At 39.8% G+C, this 18,320-nt stretch overlaps 1 protein-coding gene across 23 annotated transcripts in view; it reads left to right on the top strand.

Moving 5' to 3' along the window:
• The window catches only part of Kalrn (kalirin RhoGEF kinase), a 577,550-nt gene that overhangs the window by 332,059 nt on the left and 227,171 nt on the right, over positions 1-18,320 (top strand). For all 23 annotated transcript variants that reach the window (XM_048794027.1, XM_048794031.1, XM_048794029.1 and 20 more), the window contains 4 exons: positions 2,516-2,698; positions 3,919-4,037; positions 9,289-9,355; positions 9,947-10,056. In XM_048794027.1, the coding sequence (XP_048649984.1) occupies positions 2,516-2,698; positions 3,919-4,037; positions 9,289-9,355; positions 9,947-10,056 (479 nt within the window). The remainder of the gene's footprint in view (positions 1-2,515; positions 2,699-3,918; positions 4,038-9,288; positions 9,356-9,946; positions 10,057-18,320) is intronic.

The raw sequence follows: 18,320 nt of genomic DNA, 5'->3' as shown, positions 1-18,320 counted from the left end.
CCATCACTTCAGACTCTACTCTATGAGGTCATGGCCACAATGGTGTCTCAGTGGGCCAAAGCTGACAATTAATTCTTCCCACTGGAGACCCACAGCTGTTGCTGGTTCTAGCTCTACTCACCTCCACACCCAAGCTTTGCACCTTCATTCACCAGTTCCACCATTCAACATTTATGGTGTGCCTGCTCTTTTCTGGACACTGGAGATAGATAAACAAATATGATATAATACTCACCTTTTAGGAGTTCATGGTCTAATGAGGGAGACCTAAATAACTCTCCATGACATATACTAAAATACAGGCACCTCTATGTGGTACTATGGGGACAATGGGAAGGGCCTTGTGTCTTTTGGGGAGGAAAGGAGATGAAAGAGGGACATTGCAATGAGTGGAAGGTGAGTAGAAGCCCTCACCACAGGGAGGGGCATGTGACATTCACCAGGTTGCAGTTTAGGGTCTTGGAGAACAGTGGAGATGGGCCACTACCTCAATAGCTGGGCCCTGGGTTAGAACTTATCCACACTGCTTAATTCACTATTTGCTCCCTAGGCTCCTAGAGTATCTGGAATATTCTTGGCCACAAGCCACTCTCCTGATTGATGTTTTGATGCTTCAGGATGCAGTTTCCCCTGACGGAGCTGCCCTGGTAGAGCTGCAGCCACCTACTGGCTGCAAAACCCTATCTCATGAGTGAAATCACCTTACCAAGAGCAGAGAATATGTGTGTTTAGAATTTTACAAAAAAAGATTTCTTGATATAACAGCAAATGTTAAGCTCTGATTAAGTAAATAGCAAACAAAAAAAAACCACTCTTCATGAAAAAAATACCTAAATGCAATAATATATTATAGAAGTCCTTAGGCTACCAGATTTCTTTTCTTAATCAATTCCTGTTGCAGTTACTCTTCACCTTTTATGGCTGAGGGCTGTTTCTCCTATCCTCACACCCACCTCCTCTCCTCCACTCCAAAGCACTTTCACCCTTGACTTCCAGCCCACTGTCTTGAGATAGAAGCAGCTTGGTGTATTAGAAGAGCCAGTGGAGAGCCAGCACCCCAGTCTCCCTGGCCATGTGGCAGACAGAGCACTCTGCTAGCCCTTCTAGGATTTCTTGGGAGAGTCAGTCTCCCATAGGAATTACTGTGAATGAGCCTGAAAAGGAGGGAGTAGGAGGGTTAGAAAGTGAAAACTGTGGAATAAAGTCTCTTCTGTCTTTTCTATTGCTACTCCAGTGACTTCTTGCCTCAGTTTCCCTCAAGTATCTAGATTATAGCATGATCAAAATTTTGGACCTATTTTCCTCCAACCCAAAAGACTTTTTTCTTCTAAGAATATCATTTAAACACTCCTTTCTTTCCCTTAAAATTTTCAAGTTTCCCTGAAGATTTTAGACTTTCAAAATTGAAACTTAAAAGACATGCAAATGTTTACATCTCAATAAGCCTTCTATTTCCATATCTTATCTAATTTGAACCTCACCTTCCCATGAGACCTCTGCCACCTTTCCATGCCACTCTACCTTTATTTTTCCCCAATTAAAAATCCTTGTGGTTTTTTACTTCTAATTTTGACATTCAATTACATGATGCCTTGAGTAATAGATTTAACTATTCTTTGTGAAAACCTTGTCCCCTCCAGTGATTATAGTCTGTTTGGTGGGGAATGAACATCTTTTTTTCTTCTTTTGTTTTCCCCCCAAGCCTGGCCCCACAGCTGTCTACATAAGGCTATAGACAGAGTAGACGCTGAACAAATTCTTACTAGAAATGAAATTAACCCAGTACATGTCAGAGTTTTACCTCATTAGCCCTCTAACAGATACTTTTTAAACCTTTTTCTCCCTCCCTCTCTTTAATGGAAAATAAAGACAAGATCCTTATAGTAAAGGGGATAACATTTACCCTTAGGTCTTGGGTTGGATTTCTTTGGCTCTTAGCATGTGCCAACTGACATGATATTTTACATCCTACCTCAGGCCTGTATAGGGAAAGGAGAGAACCAAGAACAAAGGAACAGAGACAAACAGGTGCTATTGCTTACTAAGGATATGAATTTTGACCAGCCTTTAAAACTAAACCTCAGGTTTTTTCCATCTGTAACTCAAAGAGATCCTTCCTCCACATACTTTATAAGATGCTTTAAGAGTCACATGAATCTCAGATGCACTGATAACATACTCTATAGACCTGTAAAGCCCACTACCTTACATTGATGGTAATAATGGCTAGCATTTATGGCTTACTGGGTTCTTGCTATGGTTACTGTGAATGCCTGCTATACTCTAGGCCCTGTTCTAAGCAGTCTGCATTATCAGCTTATTTATTATGATTCCCATTGTGTGAGTGCAAGAACCAAAGGACACAGAGAGTTTAAGCAGCTTGCTCAACCTCTCCCAGCTAGTGAGTGACAGAGCCATCAGGCTGTGAGGAACCTATGGCTGTGGAGAGAAGGGGGCTTGGGGTGAAGGACACAAGAATAATGTAATCCAGTAACAAGACCATCTTTTGGGGCAGCAAACCAAGGAGAAGGTGAAGCTTCTGATTCAGTTGGCCGATAGCTTCGTGGAAAAGGGTCACATTCATGCCACGGAGATAAGGAAATGGGTGACCACCGTAGACAAGCACTACAGAGATTTCTCCTTGAGGATGGGGAAGTACCGGTACTCCCTGGAGAAAGCCCTAGGAGTCAACACAGAGGTGGGTAGAGGGTGTTGCCTACGCGGGTGTCCCCATTCTCCCCCTCAACACCACTGTTCTCATCACCACAGAGGTAAAGAGCATTTCCAGAGAGTCCTTCTGAGCTGCTGAGCCCTGGGACACTTGTCTTGTGTGTTTTTTGAGTGAAGGGGGAAGGATCTTGCTAATCCATTCACCTCTAGCCCTTGTGGATAGTGTTCCATATAATGCAAAATTGGCTGGCCAAGAGCAGGACCTATTGCTATGCAGCAGAGTTTTTCTCTGTGTAGAGTTAACTGTTGACTTGAGGACTAACCCCTTTATTTTGGCCTCATTGGTATCATCTCTTACTCAATTATGTTAATCAGCAAATGATTAGAGCCCCTAGTATGTATAATAGCACTCTTTCAAGAATAAGGGGTAAAATTTGTACAAAGGCTGTTTGACATTTCAACTGAAAAATGGTACTATTTGCCATGAAGCAAAGGAAGACTGACTTTTAATATATTCTTTATAATAGGGGTCAGTACCCTATGAATTAAGAGATAAATACAGCCTAGCAATTTAATCCTGGGATTTCTAATTCGTAAATCTTTAAATAGGCTCATGCTCTGAAGCGGAGCAGCCTAGAGAGGGAAATGGTCAAACCACTATGAGTTGAAGTAGTTAACATCTCCCCCAGGCTCTAAACTGAATTTCTTCTAGAGGGTTCCATCATGCATAAATACCAAATGATGGTTGAAATAAGTAGGGATGGGTAATTAGAAAGTTCAGTCATTGTTCAACCACTTAGCTTTTTATTTCCAAGGGAAATTGCTTGTTTAAATAAAAAATAGTTTGATTATTTTTCTTTGACAAATGAAACATGTTTTTTTGTCTTTATGTGTTTCTATTTCACATTATTTTGCTGGTGAAGAACCAATCTTGGACTAATTTATGACTCCGTATGTATGTTTAGATTTAATCAAGAACAAAGGCTTCTGGGACATAGATACATAATGTCTATTGCTATGGATATTAATAGTAAACATTTGAACTGAACATTTTATATCTTTTTTATTTGAAAAGAAGAATTACCCCATGAAGAAGAGTGCTTGTGGGCAGGTATTTGTAGGATTCCCCATCTTTTCATCCTCTCCATGATATCTTTCTGTTTTTCTGCTTTACTACCTCCCCGACCTCGGGTGAGTGATTTTTCTAAAGCTTCTCCAAGATGACCTCTGTGATCCTTCTGCATGTAGGATAACAAGGACCTGGAGCTGGACATCATCCCAGCGAGCCTGTCAGATCGTGAGGTCAAGCTACGGGATGCCAACCATGAAGTCAATGAAGAGAAGCGGAAGTCAGCCCGGAAGAAAGAGTAAGTGCCGTAGAGCTCCCACACAGCCACGGGCTCCTTGTGACTGGGCTTGGTTTTCACCACCACCTGTCCTTTTTGGCAGCTAGGGTGTCCTTTTCCCCAGAGAGGGGTGGACAAGCATGATGCTTCCATTGAGAATATGGGCTCCCTGGAGGCTTCTCGGTCTCTCCCAGCTGCCTGGTGTCTGAGTCCTCTCCATGGATCAGGAACTTCCTAGGGTAACCTTCCTCCTCTTGGATCATCACATTTCCCTACGCAATGTCAGAACTCAACAGTGACAAAACCAGATGTTTTTTTTCCCTTCCCCTACAAATTTAGTTCTTTCTTTTAGTTTCCCAATTCTAGCCTCCCAGCCCTGAAACTGTGAAGGTAGTTTTGACTCATCCTTTCACTCCTTATGTTAATCCTTTCTTCAAAGTTGCTTTACATCTCTGCCCTTGTTTTTGCATCATCACAGACTCTTGTTGGCTATCCTCATCACCAGAAGTCTGAATTATCTGAAAAACTTGCCATGGTCTTCCCATGGCCAGCCCCTATCCCGTTTCCCTGCACAGTGATGCCAGATGAGCCTTACGAAGTGGTGATTTGTTGTTACTAATTCCAGCGTTCTTCCAACCACCAACATCATCCAAACAGCCTTATACACATTTCTATCTACTTATCACTTCTCTCAGTAGCTATAATTATTCCCATTTTACAAATAAGAAATCATACTTAGGAAAGCCAAGCAACTTTTCCCAAACCAAACTATATAGAAGTAATCGAGACAGAATTTAAACCAGTTCTGACTCTTCACCATTCTGTATTCTGTGATTTATTTCTATTATGTCCCCTACTAGCTTCAAATTTCAAATGGTTTTATGTTGTCCCTTAGATAATGATCAAACTCCCCAAGGTACGATCATCTGGACTCACCTAAGTCAGTCTTATTTCAAAATTCTTCCCAATTCAAATGATACACTTCAGTCATATCCTTTCATTGTCTCCTTTCAGGTCCACAAATAAGTTACATATTATTGTTCATGCAGTATTCTTGGCCTAGAACCTTCGTATTTTTATTTCTTTTCCCTTTCCCATTGGTTTAGTTTTTGGTTTTTTTGTTTTTTCCCTGCATGGTTTTTAAATTCCTTTTGTGTGTGTGTGTGTGTGGTGGTGGTGGTATTGAGTATACACTCAGAGACTCTTACCCTTGAGCTACAATCCCTATTCTTTTTTTTGTTTTGAGACAGGATCCTGCCAATTTGTTGAGAAGATTACCTAGAATTTGTGATCATCCTGCCTTAGCCTCCCAAGTTTCTAGATTGCACCCAGCAATGCTATTGATTCTTTAAAATACAGTTCATGTCCTATGTATCTATGAATTCTTTATATACAACTTCTGTTGTCATTGGCTCATTCCTTTCTGAACTTCTACACCACTTCTCTATACTGATTCATCCTATTCTTATCTAATTGATTTCTGAACATTTCTTTAACTAGATTATAAATTCCTTGATGACAAGAAATATGTTATACTGTCTTCAGTGAACAACTAGATTAAAAGAGTATTGAAGATAAAAAAATGATCAAGAAAATCTTACAGGGTATCATTGGATACAGAAACTGAAACCTTTGAGAAAGGGTAAAAACTTATCTAAAATAAGTACCACAGTACCAGCTTCCTCACTTGAAGCTAAGGGATACAAAACTGGCAAGAAGAAAGCAAGGCACCCTTTTGGAGGCATTTAGTGCCAGGTAGCCCAGCCTATAACTTAGTCTAGGTATTCAGATTTCAGAATCTTTGCCTGGTGAGTAATAGGATTTTAAAAGGAAAGGAAGACATATCTAGATACTGGCCCAGTGAATGAATTGTGAAGGTCACATGTAAAGCTGCCAACTATGTTTATTACCAGCTCAACAACAGCCTGGAGGAGCATCAGCAAGAAGACCCAGAGGATGCTGGCATTCAGACATTTTGGAAGAATCCAAAGTTGCTGAGATTTTTATTAAGTGAACTCTGTTTTCTCAGAATATGAATGATACGGGGCCAGAATCAATTTAGAGAACTGGGACCCATTTAACATTAGCTTCTGGCTCTGTTCTCTACATATAATCAGCTCTCCATTCTTGTGAACATCTTTCTAAGATGTCCCATATCCTCTGATTCAACTAACCATGGATCAGAACTATTCAGAAAAAAATTGTGCCTGTACTGAACATGTAGACTTTTTTCTTGTCATTATTCTGTAAACAGCACAGCATAACTATTTACATAACATTTACATTGTCTTGGGTATTATGAGTAACCTAGAGATGATTTAGAGTATACAGGAGGAACTGCATAGATTACACAAATAGTATGGCATCTTATAGAAGGGACTTGGACACCTGCAGATTTTGGTATCCATGGGGGTTCTGGAAGCAATCTCCTGAGGATACTGAAGAGGGTCTGTATTCAAAGTAGGCAAAACACATTTTACTTTTTTTAGTTGGTTGTGGGTAGCTGCTTACATAATTTCACATTAATCAAGAATTATTGATTCTTGGATGATATGAAACAATGCTGTTAATCTTAGAAACCATTTATTGATACTCTGCTATCTTTATGGTGGGGTTACAGAGTCACACATATGCAGAGACCTCTGGAGGGATTTGTGAAGAATATTTTGACAGACTCTAGTTGGGTGATGCTGGAAAAAATAATAGTGCATCCTAAGATTAAGAAGCTCTGCCTATTTTATTGTATCAAAGTGAAATTGGACAACAGCTTCCTTGGACCTGAAAAAGCCAAAGCTGGTCTGTAAAGCCAGAGATTGTTTCATTTGGGGAGTGCATATGGGGAAGGCTGCATGACAAAGGTGATTTAAACAACAGAAATGTGTTGTGTCAGACTTCTGAAGGCTGAGACTCTGGAACCAAGGTGTGGGCAGGGTTGGTTCCTTCTGAGGGCTCTGAGGGAGGGATCTGTTCCATGCCTCTCCCCTCAGCTTATAGGTGACTGTTTTCATGTTCCACTGGTGTTCATCCTGAATCTGTATGCCTGTATCCAAATTTCCCCTTTTTATAAGAGCATCAGCCGTACTGGATTGGGGAGCCCACCTACTCTAATACTTCAGTGACTCTATTCCCAAATAAGGGCAAAATGAGAGGTACTGAGGATCAAGACTTCATGTAAATTTGGGGAGATACAGGTCAATCCATAATGTGGAAGGAAATGAGGAGATTACACTGGGCCAAACCCTCCTCCTGAGTTCTTTGTAGGACAAAAAATAACCAGAGGAGCATAAAGGATGGGTGGATAATAAAACAAAACAGGGGTGGGGGTAGTGGAGATAAATTATGCAGAGAGACAAGTAGAACTATAGGAAGCACATGGGGAGAAGAAAAGCACAGAAACTCAAGGCAATGAAATCAAACACAACTGCTCAAAGCCGATCGGCTAAAGTTCCTTCTGATCTCCCTTCTTTCCTGGTTTCATAGCTATCTATAGGTTTAATCACTGAGTATTTACAAAGCACCTCCTGTGCACCAGGCACTTTGCTTACATGATCTTCTTTAATCCTTGATGCAATCCTGTGTGATCAGCTGTTTTATAACTAAGAACCTGGGGCTTAGAAAAGCAAGTTCTAGTTCTAGTAAATGACAAAGTCACAATTTTGTTCCTGTTTGTCTAATTCCCAAACAAACTTTCTGCTCTTCCAATAGTGTAAGAATAGGAAGATAGTGATTAACTTCTGAAAAAGGGACTTTTTTGCTTGCTGTGCTAGGGATTGAATTCAGGGTATCATGTATACAAGGCAGGAGCTCTATAATTGAGCTATACCTCCACCCAAAAGGGAATTTTTTTTTTATCAGTCCTTTAATTTTAATAGAAAGGGCACTACTAGAACAATGTATTACTTTAAGTAAAACTCTATCAAGATAAAGTTTCAGGAAAAGTTGCTACTTATGTGGTATTTCTTGTGAAGTTTCTAGAAGGGGACAATATTTCTTAAAATCATCATGTGATGGAACACCTGGAATTAGGGGTTCTCATTATAAACTTTGCAAAAACCTGATATAGGAAATGTAAAATATATATATATATTAATATTATGCTAAATTACATATCATATGCCAGCTAGTAAGCCTTATTTCTAATAAGGATTTGCTGAGTAAAAAATAAAATGAATATACTACACTGAAGGCCTGGATCATAAGTTTAATAATTGTCTAAGATCATTGTGTGACTTTGGGGCCTAACGAGGAAGGGAAATCCTCTCCTTAAAGATAAGTAACACAGACTTCTTTTTATGGTACCCAAAAGAGCAGTCACTTAACATTGTTAACTTAGGCTGAGCAAGCTCAGTTCTGTGTACACCAGTTTTTGATGCAAATAAATCCCACTGGAAATAATATCTACATATGTAATAGGATAGTCTAGATCAGAGGTCAGCAAATTGTGGCTCATAGGTCAATTTGACTCACTGTCTATTTTCTATACCCTGTAAGCTGAAAGTTATTTTACATATTTAAATGACTGAAAAGTTCAAAAGAAGAATACTGTTTGGGTATATGTGAAAATTAAATGAAATTAAAATTTTAGTGTCCATGAATAGTTTCATTGGAAAAGTTTTGTTAGAACACAGTCCACATATTTTTGTTAACATATATCTGTGGCTCCTTTCACGTTGTATAGCAGCAATAATGTCAGAGATTAAATGGCCCACAAATACGTATTCTCTGGCTCTTTACAAAAAAAAAAAAATTTGCTAAACCCTGATCTTTGTGATATATCGGGCATCCATGCCTAGCTTTGAACTTCTGTTGAAGTTTTCTTTCAGCCTAAGCCTGGTTTCACTTATGGTACTGGGTACTGTTTTGGTATGAATCTCTAAACCCTGCTGAACAGAATTCATTCTGGGAGCTGTAAGAGAGATGAATAAGCTGAGATTCAAGCAGTCTTTTTGGTGAGATTGCATACGAACAGTCCCTCATCTCGTGAATCGTGTGCACACATGCACGCACACACACACACACACAAGTGTGAGCATGTGCCTATGAACACAAAATCACAGTATTGGTGAACTAAAGGGAGAGAGACTATGGAACTGGCTGAGCACAAGTGGTGCTCCTATGGGTAAGAGTGACCCATAGGAGAGGGAAGGAGTTTTTGGATAAAGTAGAAAAATAGGACACTCAAGAATGATAAATGTGCGTTAGAGAAGTGAAGTTTGAAGGAAGGGAGGCTTTATATCTATAACTGACTGAAAGCCCATTTGTTTCCTTCTAGATTCATTATGGCTGAACTACTCCAGACAGAGAAGGCTTATGTCAGGGACTTGCACGAGTGCTTGGAGGTAAGTCTTGCAGTAATCAGTTCACACCTCTGTTAGAAAAATGACCTCCTTGCCATTGTCAAGTCCTCGAGAGTAGTTCAGTGCTCTTATTCTTCTCCCAAAGAGTAACAAATAAAAAAAAAAAAAAACAACCAGGGGAAATTTTTCTCCCAGAGCCAATAGTAATTGCATGAGAGTTTGAAGTGCTTTTCAAAAGGAGCTAAACTTAGACTAGAGCTAAACCCACACCCTCCCCCCCAAAAAAAAAGTATGTAAGGCATTTCAATTCATAATAAAAAGAATGACACATTCAATGAACTTAAATTGAGTCTGAAAATTCACACCCCAACACACATACACACATACTCTCACTCAAATCCACACACATTTATTTAATAAGTAACAAGCAAACTTGAGTATGTGCTTGCTAAAGTTCAGGATAATGGAACATTCAGGTTTTATTTCTTTCTGTTTTACTTATGTAACACTTCACTTTTTGAACTCTACATGCATTCCCAGTCCATGTCTCCCCCCATACATTTGAGGGCCTCTTTATTTGTCTGAATTTCTTGCAGTGTACTTGCCAATGATAAAACTGTTGCTGTCTTCCAGACCTACCTGTGGGAAATGACCAGCGGTGTGGAGGAAATCCCCCCTGGGATCCTCAACAAAGAGCACATCATCTTTGGCAACATCCAGGAGATCTACGATTTTCATAACAAGTAGGTTGGTGGTGGTGCTGGGGTGTTCAGCGGAGCACTCCTGGGGCCACAAATACCAGACCACAAGCTTCCCAACAAATAGATCAAGGCCATTGACAAATCTTACTTGATACAGTCCTACCTGGTTAGTTCTCTAAGGCAGTTGCTGTCAGACTTCTTTCTCACTAACCTTTTCTTCTCAGTTGTCCAAACTTCCTAGAACAGAGTGAAGACAGGTGTCCAGTACTGCCCCTCCACAGTTATCCTCAGGGTCCTAGCAGGTAGCATTCTCATCTGCCCAATCAGAATGGTCACCATGCTTTGAAGGAACAAAAATAGCTTATCCTTTTACACCTGTGGGAATCCTCACATTAGAACTCACCTGAGGCTAATCGTCCAACATCATGGCCTTTGGGTTTCAAATTCCACTGATGTTTTATTTCAACCTAAATATTTCCCCATCCACAATTATTCCATCATCCCTACCCCCAACCAAACAACAACAGAAATAATCAAAATACAAGTACAACACATTTCTTGACAATGTATAGGGCAAAGCATCAATCAACACTGTATGTTTTGTTGGAAAAAAAAAAAAAACATACAGTGTAGAATCATGGAGACCTTAAGCCTCACAGCCCATTTTTCCAGCTCCCAGCTTGTTGTAAGAATCTTTCCCAGGGCATACTAATCATGTATGGTGTAAACAGAGGGTCAGCAGGAACATGAGTATGATTAGTTATATGACCAACCAATGGAAATAACTGTTTCCAGAATGCTAGTAGAGAAGATCTTAAAACACAGGAAGAATACAGACATGAAGTCTTCTAGCTCTCAGGAGCCTGCTGTAGAGAAGGCTGAGTCAGACTAGTTAGGGATTTACTGAGCTAAGGTGTCGATGCTGGAGAGAGAACTGCCAGCTCCAAGAGTTCCTGAGGAGGCTGTGTGTACAGGTGGAGAGCTGTGTGGGGGCAGGACTAGCAGCATCGTCCAGTGGAGATTTCTGTGGTGATGGACATGTTCCACATCTGCACTGTCCAACATGGTAGCCACTAGATATGAGTGGCTATTATAAGGAACTGAGTAATTTTATCTAATATTAATAAATTTAATTTTAAATGCCACAAGTGGAAAGTAATTACCATACTGGATAGTCCAGTTCTGGAAAATGAAACCTCAGTATGGCTTTGTGCCAAGAATGACCAAGAGGCCAGTGAGCGTTGGGTTCTGAAGGATCCTAGGTTCTGAAAGTTCTAAATAAAGGTAAGGAGTCACTCCCCTCATGATAAATGATCCCTGTTATGTCATCAAATGGCATCAGTTTAAAGAAACATAAATATGTAGCTCCTGTGACATGCTAACCTTGTCAGATTATTAAAGCAGGAAGCTCTATATGGGGGTGGGGGGGAAAACCTTTTGACTTTCCAGAATACTTGATAAAAGTTCCCAGATTTTTTGAATCATAAACTTTAACACTTCCCATTTAGCTTGTCTGGAAATCTCCAGACACAGAAGTTTTCTGTCCTCATTCCTATCATTAATGCGATCCCAATAACTTCATTCTTGATCATTGATCCCAAATTCCATCATCTGAGCCCATCTCAGTATCACCCCATTTCCCCCAAAATATCTGAGAAGACATCAGACTGGCACACGGTAAGTCATGTTATTTTGTCTGACTGATGGTCTCTAGGATTTAATCAACAAGTCTTACTTTCCCCATGATCTTCCCAAATGGACCAGGTCTAGAAGTCTCAGGATCACAACGTGCACTTCCTGTGAGCCCTGCTTTTGCCAAATCACTTTATTGGGGATGAAAATATTCATTTCAAAATTGAACAATTATAACAAAATATTTAGCACCACTATGCCTCTTACTCTAGTTTAATGATATTACTCTATTTATCCATGGTAAACAATTTTGTAGATTTTTTATAGCTAAAAAATCTACCTACCAGTTACAAAATACAATGCTAAGAAATCCTTTAAAAATCAAACCATATAGAATATTGTATTCTGTAAAAGAAGAATCAGTAAAACTATCAACTACACAGCTACCAAGCACGTGTTACCTATTTAGAATATTATGAAGAGACATGAAGGAAATGAAAACCATACTTGGAGCAACAAAAAGAAATGTCATAAAGATTAAGTTTTTGTCTTTTCATAGAAGACCTTCTCTATCAGCCATTTTCCCTCTGGACCATGTAGTTTGCAAGCCCACAACAATTTGGAAACAACAAATACTGTAGAGAATCAAGAACTTGAGCAAATAGTTCAATGGTCAGCAATAAAGTAAGATCAGCAGGAAAGACAACAAATAAATGGCAAAAAATAAAAGGCAATAAAACAAAAACAAACAAACAAAAAAAACCCATAGTGGTCAGGGGTTGCTGGGTATTGCTGCAAAAGCATTCTTTATCTCATAAAGTCCAACACAACCAGTCTATTACAGTGTGGCATAATAATTGATATTAGTAATAACCCTGAATCATTAGTATGTTCTGCATTTAAAGCAAGAAACTCTGTAATGTATTTAGAAAGCTATCGACCAAAAGAAACTAATGTTTTAAATTATCCACAATTTAAGGGAACATCCGAGGATCTCACTCTGTATATTAATTTCCTTTGTTATCTGGGGATTCAGGATTTACTGTACTCCTAGTGTATGCTTTCTACTTAAGCCAGACAGATTTTGATTAATGGAGAACATATGACACTCTAAAATTGTTAATAAATAAAAGATAAAATGCCAATTGGCCCAACTTAAAAAATCTAAGGGTTGTCAACTCCTTTAGAGACCATGTCTTTCACTGCATAACCCAATACCTGGCATGCAGTAAATGTTAGTATTTATTGGGTGGGTGGATGGATGGATGGATGAGCTAAAAATAAATTTACATTTTGCAGATTTATGACTAATGCCATTCAAGTCATAATTCACTTTTTGCTTATGAAAGTCTCAAGACCAAGAAAAAAAGTAATACTCTAGATATTATTCTCCCCGCCCCATCACTACTAGAGCCTCCTAGACAAGCAATAGAAATTCTGGATGAAAAAGTATATAAGGAACTTTTTAATGGGAGGACCATGCAATTGTCTTAACACCTATTTATTCTTTAGGAATACAGTACTTTTCTGAAGTAGTCACTTCTTAACCGGAGAAACATCGAAGGAGTCTTTTTTAACTCCAATTGTTTGTATTGTTTCCAGAGTTGCAATTAAGTGTTATCAGAGAAACATACCCTTTCTCATTTCAGCTATGCAGCTCAGGTTATCTGCCTCTATTCCAGAGAGAATAGGTGAGAGAGGTGTGAGGGGGGACATTAGAAGATTGAGAGAGCAAGGATTGAGATTGATATCACCTGAATAACCTAATTAGCTGAGTCACTAGGAAATTAGCACCTAGACCAAGGACTATATGGTATATATGTAACATATCTCAGCTAGTTAGTATTAATCAATCTAAATCATGTCACTTGGAAAAATGGCATCCAAGTTTAGGTGTGTGAGTTATGGGTGTGTTTGAGTATGTATGATTTGTCTTAAGGACCTTTGACTTTATAGGTATTAAATGGAAAAATTGCCAAGCTTCAAAAATTCTGTAAAGAACAATTCATTATGTAGAATTTAATATCTACAGGCAGTGGCTTTGCCTCTGCCCAGAGTGGAGTGATACTTAGTTTCCCCCCCACTCCCCATTTACACTACATCTCTTTTCTTTACGACTGAACATAAAGATCATGAAATGTGCCTGCCTACACAGACTTACACCTGTTTCTATTGCATTTTGTAAGCCTTCCTGGAGCAGTCAGCCAAAAAAGTGTACTCCCTAAATAGATCCCCAAAACCTAACCTATAACTTGTAATTATTTTTTTAAATCATTTCTTTTCACCTTGCCTTGATTATTGAATATGCAGTTTTGGTTGAAACAGCTTTTTACTTTAAATACTAAGAACTTTTCATTAAATCTGAGCTTCTTCCTTTTTAGTTATTTGGTGACATGGTGGTACATGAGTCCGAACAATAATATTTTAATAAAATCTCTATTGTGAGGTCTCAGAGAGTCCTCTCAATCATCAAATACATAAATCAAGTCCATTTATGGATAAGAAGACTGAGACCCAGAGAAGAGGCAGTGCCTTGCTCAGGGTGTGACACCTCCCTCCCCAGCTCATAAAGATCAAATTCTGCGGGTTTGGTCTCACTTCTGAGCTCTCTCTCCTAACTACTCCCTAGAGCCTCACGGTGGCTGCTTAAATGCAGCCAATTTGACTTGCAGCTAAACCAGCTTTTATGTGGATACTCAAATTTGAGGAATGTTTCCACCTATTTCTTCTATAACTATGTCAGTCAGGTCCCATGCACCTATAATAAACACCTGAAATAAATATGTTATCATTAAAGACTGGAAAGGAAGGTTAGGGGCCAATAATCAAGTCCAGATGCCCCTCCTGCATGCTCTCTCCCTCTGGACGTGGCAGGAAGCTGTTAGGTTTAGCTTTTGCAATTAGTCACCACACTCCCAGTCTGGTGTTCTGGGCCTGAGGCTGAGGGAGCAGGACCAGAGCTGTATGAGGCTGTGCTGGGCACTCTGGTGAAGCCAAGGTCAGCCAGGAGCATGAGTAGGGCACAGTAGGGATGAAAACCAGTTTGGAGAAGTGGGATGGGGGGAGATACTCAGGTGAGCAGCTGAACCAGGAATGTGTTTTGATCATCTTCCTAAGGTTTCTTCTTTGGGCTAGACCTTTGGTACTGGTGATGAATCACATCCAGGCTCTGTCTGACCCCTGAGTTCTAAGAACAAGGTACCATTGATAAAGGAGGAGGTAGGGCAACCATGCAGTTGAAAGAAGTAAAGAAAATGGTCTCGGAGTAGAGAGAAAGGCCTCATAGAGGAGGGCATTCACCACTTAAATAATGGGTGGGATCTTTACAGACAGAGATGGCTTCCTTGGTGACAGGACAGTTGAACAAGAGCCCCCAGGGAGGAGAAAAGTGAAGTCTAGTAGGCAGATGAGAGGGGGAGGCAGTTTTTGAGGGAGGCTCAACTCCACCCTGGTCTCATCTGCCAGTTAGCTTATGACTTGTCACTTAGTGTCTGTGAGGCTGAGGAGGAAAGGAGGTGAAGGGTGGATATGTTGTTAGTTAAAAATGGTGTGAGTGGGGGTGGGAGACACAAAGGAAAGGAAGAAGGCTGTCGAGATGGGAAAATGGGGTGAGATGCCTAGACAAATATAAGAGAGCACAGTGAAGCGGGTGTGTGTTCAGGGGGAACGAAGAGATAGAGAAGGATTGGAGGAGGGAAGAAGGGAGGAAAAGAGGAGGGAAGAAATAGTAGGGGGATGGGTTTCTGGGTAGGTTGATTTAGAAAGAGACACAAAATGGGCATGGTGGCGCACGCCTGTAATCCCAGAGGCTCAGGAGGCTGAGACGGGAGGATTGAGAGTTCAAAGCCAGCCTCAGCAACAGTGATGAGCTAAGCAACTCAGAACCTGTCTGTAAATAAAATACAAAATAGGGCTGGGGATGTGACTTAGTGATCAAGTGCCCCTGAGTTCAATCCTCAGTACCAAAAAAAAAAAAAGAGAGAGAGAGAGAAGGAATGGAAGAAAGAGAGATGAGTATAGGTCCTAATGCATTCAGGAGAATGATAAAGGTGGGTTTTTTCAAACATGTTTTATTATTAACCAAAAAGAAAAGAAAAAGAAGGAAAAAGAATCATACATTACATCCTGACATACACATGCTTATATACCACATTTAATAAGGGAATTAAATTTTGCAAAAAACTCCTTCACTGTGTGTGATGTACTGTGATATTTTCAGTTAATTTAGGTTCCTTTTATTCTTCCTCCTCCTCTTTTTAAATGCTGGTTGTCAACCATAAATTGATTTTGCTATCCCTTGAAACAGTATGTTGACCCACAGCCAAACAGCAATGTGCTGGCTCCACCAGGTGGTGAGAAAAGGCAGTGTAGCTCACAGCCCCAGGGCAGGGCCACCCTGGCTGGGAGAGCAGCTGCCTTTTCCACACACCTCACACCCATGCTTAAAATACACATTTTCTATGCTTTTCCTCCACTCAAAAGCTCTCTGATATTAGTTTTATACATTTTTACATAAAAATCTCAGAACTGCTAGAGATAAAATCTGGAACATAATCTAACTCCCTTGTTTTCTAGAACTGGAATTTACAAATAGTTGTGACCTGCCCAAACCAATTAGTGGCACAGCCAAAGAATCCAGCTGGCATTTTATTGATATTCAGGAGTTGAGGAAAGAGGAGATAGGAAACCTGTTATGATCTTCTTGGGCCCAATCCCACACTCTAAGGGATAACTCTAGGCCTTACACAACCCTTGAGAGCCCTATAAAACTATAGCTGTGGTCTTATTACTGTTGTTTATGTTTTCAGTAAGCTGTCAACCTTGGGCTGATAGTGGGAAATACCCAAAGGAAAGCAAAGTCTAAATTGGATAAGTCAAAGTAGTATGCTCAATTTGTATGGGTCAAAGTAGTGTGAATTTTAGTTGTACACATAGACTTCTTAGTTGCTTAACAATAACTTAATGGATATGAATAACATTAAATGTGGGATTTAATTTGTTTATAACATTAAACTTGGTGTCCATATGTATATATACAAATAAATTTGTTTTCATCTGATCACTCAAATTAGATAAACAAGGGAACACTGACTAAACATGCTCAGCAGGTAGCAGTGCAGCAAGTGAATGTGTGTCCCGAAGTTGGGGGCTACAGGGAAGGTGCCCAGCCTGAGCACACCTCTCCCCTCATTCCTGTCCCAGGCTGGAGTTTCTGGCCTGAAATGAAGGGACAGAGCCGAGAAATTCCCATAGCCAGCCTAGCTGATCAAACTGCTCTACCCATTCTGTGAACAATCCAGCACCTCCCTCTGGGATCTTGACCCACCATTAGTTCTGCATCTACTCCAATATCTAACCAGAATCTACCCAATCCCTTATGATCCAGACTCTGAATCTGGCTAGTCATTAAAATGTTCTTTAGAATGATCTCTAGCTCCACTTGTATGAATGTAGTAACCCAGCTCTACTTTGATCTGGAGGCAGTGTCCTGGGCTTCCCATAAATAAATAAGCCTTACACACTTTAATAGTTGTGGTGGCTTACTAGTTGTGGTGGCATTGTTTAGATATTGACATTTTTTTTAAGTTTTATACATTTTTTAAAGTTTTATTCATTTCTCAGAGAACCCCAGACATTCACCAAAACTTTAACCACTTTGCTCATTCTTCCACAATTCATTACTTATCATTGAAATGGTGAGGGTCAAGGTGTTATTGCAGAACAACTGACATGGGATGTTCCATCAACTGTGGGGACTGTTGTGAGCTTTTATGCTTTAACTGAAACTTACGTCTGTTGAAAGAAGTGGAATGATTTTAATCAGATGATAATCTGTTATCTTCAGAAGCTTGGAATTAAAAAGCCAGAGGGTTTAATATTCCACTTACCTACAACTATTACATTGAGATGATAGTGAATGTCTTACCCAGATTTCTAAACCCATATGCCCAGCACAAGCCAAATAGTTATTCTGATTCTTAGTTCCCCCACCCCACCCCCATCCCCCCACTCAATCATATGGATTGATGCAGGATTTGCCAACTGGACTGGACTCTGGGATCTAGAGCAGTTGTCCCCATATATGATCTGTGACTGAATGCAGTAGAATTGTCCAGGAAGGTTTTCTAAACAATGGAGATACGTTGATACGAAGATACTCATATCCTAACCCCATAGGACAATGCACAGCCAGATGCGCCGACCACTAAATAGGATTTTCTATCCTTTTGTCCCTTGAAAACCATATCTGCTTTTCCTCCCCAAAGTGTGCTACCCCATGGTGGCATGCCAAAGTCTTAAAAGTATATAATGCAAAGAAGCATTATATACTCTGTGTCCTTTCAAGATCTACACTGTACCTCATTATGTTATAAGATTTGGAAGTCCTAAAGAAATCAGCTTAACACAGAATTTCCCAGACTTAAATAATAGGTGACCTTGGAATCCAACTTTTGCACAGCATCCAATCAAGATCTGCAATATGTATACGGGGTAAAAATGGGAGTTCATAATCTGCTTGAATCAAATGTATGAAATATATGTCAAGAGCTTTGTAACGTTTTGAACAACTAATAATAAAAAAAGAATCAAAAAAAAAAAAAAGACTTTCCTAGAATAGGTTTAGGTATAAAGATTCTTTGGCGGAGTGATGTCCTTCACATAGCAACATGGAA

The sequence above is a fragment of the Marmota marmota genome, unplaced genomic scaffold (genome assembly GCF_001458135.2).
Source record: "Marmota marmota marmota unplaced genomic scaffold, marMar, whole genome shotgun sequence".
In the NCBI taxonomy this organism is placed as follows: Eukaryota; Metazoa; Chordata; class Mammalia; order Rodentia; family Sciuridae; genus Marmota; species Marmota marmota.
Note: the sequence above shows the minus strand (reverse complement) of the source record. Positions and strands in the feature narration are given on the sequence as shown.